General features: G+C 49.7%; 1 protein-coding gene across 1 annotated transcript in view; it reads right to left on the reverse strand.

The window, feature by feature from the left end:
- The window catches only part of ASPM (abnormal spindle microtubule assembly), a 41,724-nt gene extending 40,074 nt beyond the window's left edge, over positions 1-1,650 (reverse strand). The window contains 1 exon segment of the mRNA XM_015568440.1: positions 1,615-1,650. Coding sequence (XP_015423926.1) covers positions 1,615-1,650 — 36 coding nt within the window.
- Between the last annotated feature and the right edge of the window lie 522 nt (positions 1,651-2,172).

Consider the following 2,172-nt stretch of genomic DNA (forward strand, 5'->3'; position numbering starts at 1 on the left):
CCCAGAAACGAAGGGAACGATACCCCAAAACACTCGCCGATACAACACGGGCGATACTAGGGGTGGCGTCGGCCTCAGCTTAAACTTCCCTCCTCCACCAATGGGCACGCGCGGCCCCGCCCATGTCCCTCGAAGAGCCAATCAGCGAGCAGCGGCGCCGTCAAACCTCCTCAGGGGCCAATCGGAGGGCGGGACGGCCGGGCCAATAAGACGGCAGCGCTTCATTTAAATGATGGCTCTGTCGCGCTCTCCGCGGGGGGGCCGCAAACCGAGGCGGGGTCTTTGCGACACCTGGAAACCCGTTGCTTAGAGACGGAATCCGTCTTTTGGTTTTGCAAAGAGCTGGTGTCGAGGGGAAGACAGGGGCGGCCGCAGACTTTCCACCGGAGGTAGAGACGCCCTTGCGGTTGCCAGGGGCAACCTGGGGCAAAACCGTTCAGGAGGCTAATGTGGCTCCAGCCAGCCTCCTGTCCAATGGCCCCCGCCCAGGGTTATAGTCATTCACTGGTTTTTTTTCTCGCGGTTTCCACGGCCGAACGGGAGAGAATGAGGACGATGAGATGTCCAGTTTGTGCGAACGGGCTTACTTAAATGAGTGACCACAGCAGGGGGAGTCAGTGAGTTTACATGCCGGGTTTTTATTTATTATTGAATGTACTGGGGTGACATAGGTGAGTAACATTATACAGGTCTCAAGTGCACAATTCTACAATATTGCATTGTGTCTTTCTATTGCATTGTGTGTTGGCTAGTTCTTAACTAGATAGAGATTTCTGGGAGCAAAAGTAGATGAAACCTGAGATTCACAATTAACTCACGACTGATGGCGTTGGCAGGCCATCCCTGGACAGATAACTCCTTGGTTTTATCTAATAACATATGCATATATGCCCAGGGTGGTTTTAAGCCCCAACACTGTTGGATGGGACCCATTAACCTGTATTTTACAGACGTGCAGGAAGGCCAGCAAGAGGCAAAGCCAGGATATGTAACAGAGGAGGCGTGGCCCTAATCTTGCCCTTACCCTACACCACACTGCCTCTAAAGGCGGTAGGAAACTCTGTTTTTGTTTTATATTTTTATTGATTTTAGAGAGGAAGGGAGAGGGAGAGAGAGAAACATCCATGATGAGAATCATTGCTCGACTGCCTCCTGCACGCCCCCCACTGGGGATCGAGAGTGCAACCTGGGGCATGTGCCCTTGACCGGGAATCCAACTGTGACCTCCTGGTTCATAGGTCGATGCTCAACCACTGAGCAAGACTACTACAGAGCATTCTAAGCAAAAGTGCTGGCATGAATGATAATTCCAAAAACACTTCATTTACATTATGTCATACGGTGACTATCATCCTTCAGTTTAACATTGCAAATACAAGCCTTCTTAGGCCTCCGTCACTGAAAGGTTGGTTTCCGCTCCACGGTGTAGTTCATTTTGTTTACTAGTCATTGTTAGCATGTAAACGTATATTAGTTAGCCACTTAAAAACCATTAAATCATTTAATACATTTAATATGTAAAATGTCGCAAAGTATCTGGCTGATGAGAAATAAAATTGACAGAGATGTGCCCGGAACGCTCGGTTTTCCATTTGTTCAGTGTCTCTGACTCACCCAGGCCTGCAGAGGGCTGAGTGCCACCATCCCCATGTCGAGAACCTGTTCAGTAAGAACCTGGAGATGCTTTATGAAGAGCCAAGAACTTTATTGTGAGTATCAAAATGACACAGAGAACTAGGTTGGCGTACAACATCCTCCTCATCACAGACACGGGGGCTTTTCTACAAAGACACTGGTACTTCAGAAACACGGGGCAGCCAGCGTCTCCAGAAAACACGCCCGGGAACGTCACACACGGGCGACAGAATGACGCCTGTGGCTAGCTGAGGTTTCTCTCTGTAACTGCTCTGACACGTGTCCTTAGGGATTAAAACAAAACTTGGGAGCGGAGACTGAAAACTAAGTTCGAAAGCATTTTCACTCTGATGAACATCGTGAGTCCCCTTCATCCTAACAGGTACTACACAGCGTGGAGCAGCTCGGTGCTCACCTCTGCACTCTTCTGATGGCCTCCACACCCATCAGCTGTCCTCCAGTTTCATCTGCCAGTCAAGCCCGACTGTTGGAAGGAATAAAAGTTTTGTAATTGCACCCCAGGGTGCTGTCCACCCT

Source organism: Myotis davidii, unplaced genomic scaffold (genome assembly GCF_000327345.1).
Source record: "Myotis davidii unplaced genomic scaffold, ASM32734v1 scaffold685, whole genome shotgun sequence".
NCBI lineage: Eukaryota > Metazoa > Chordata > Mammalia > Chiroptera > Vespertilionidae > Myotis > Myotis davidii.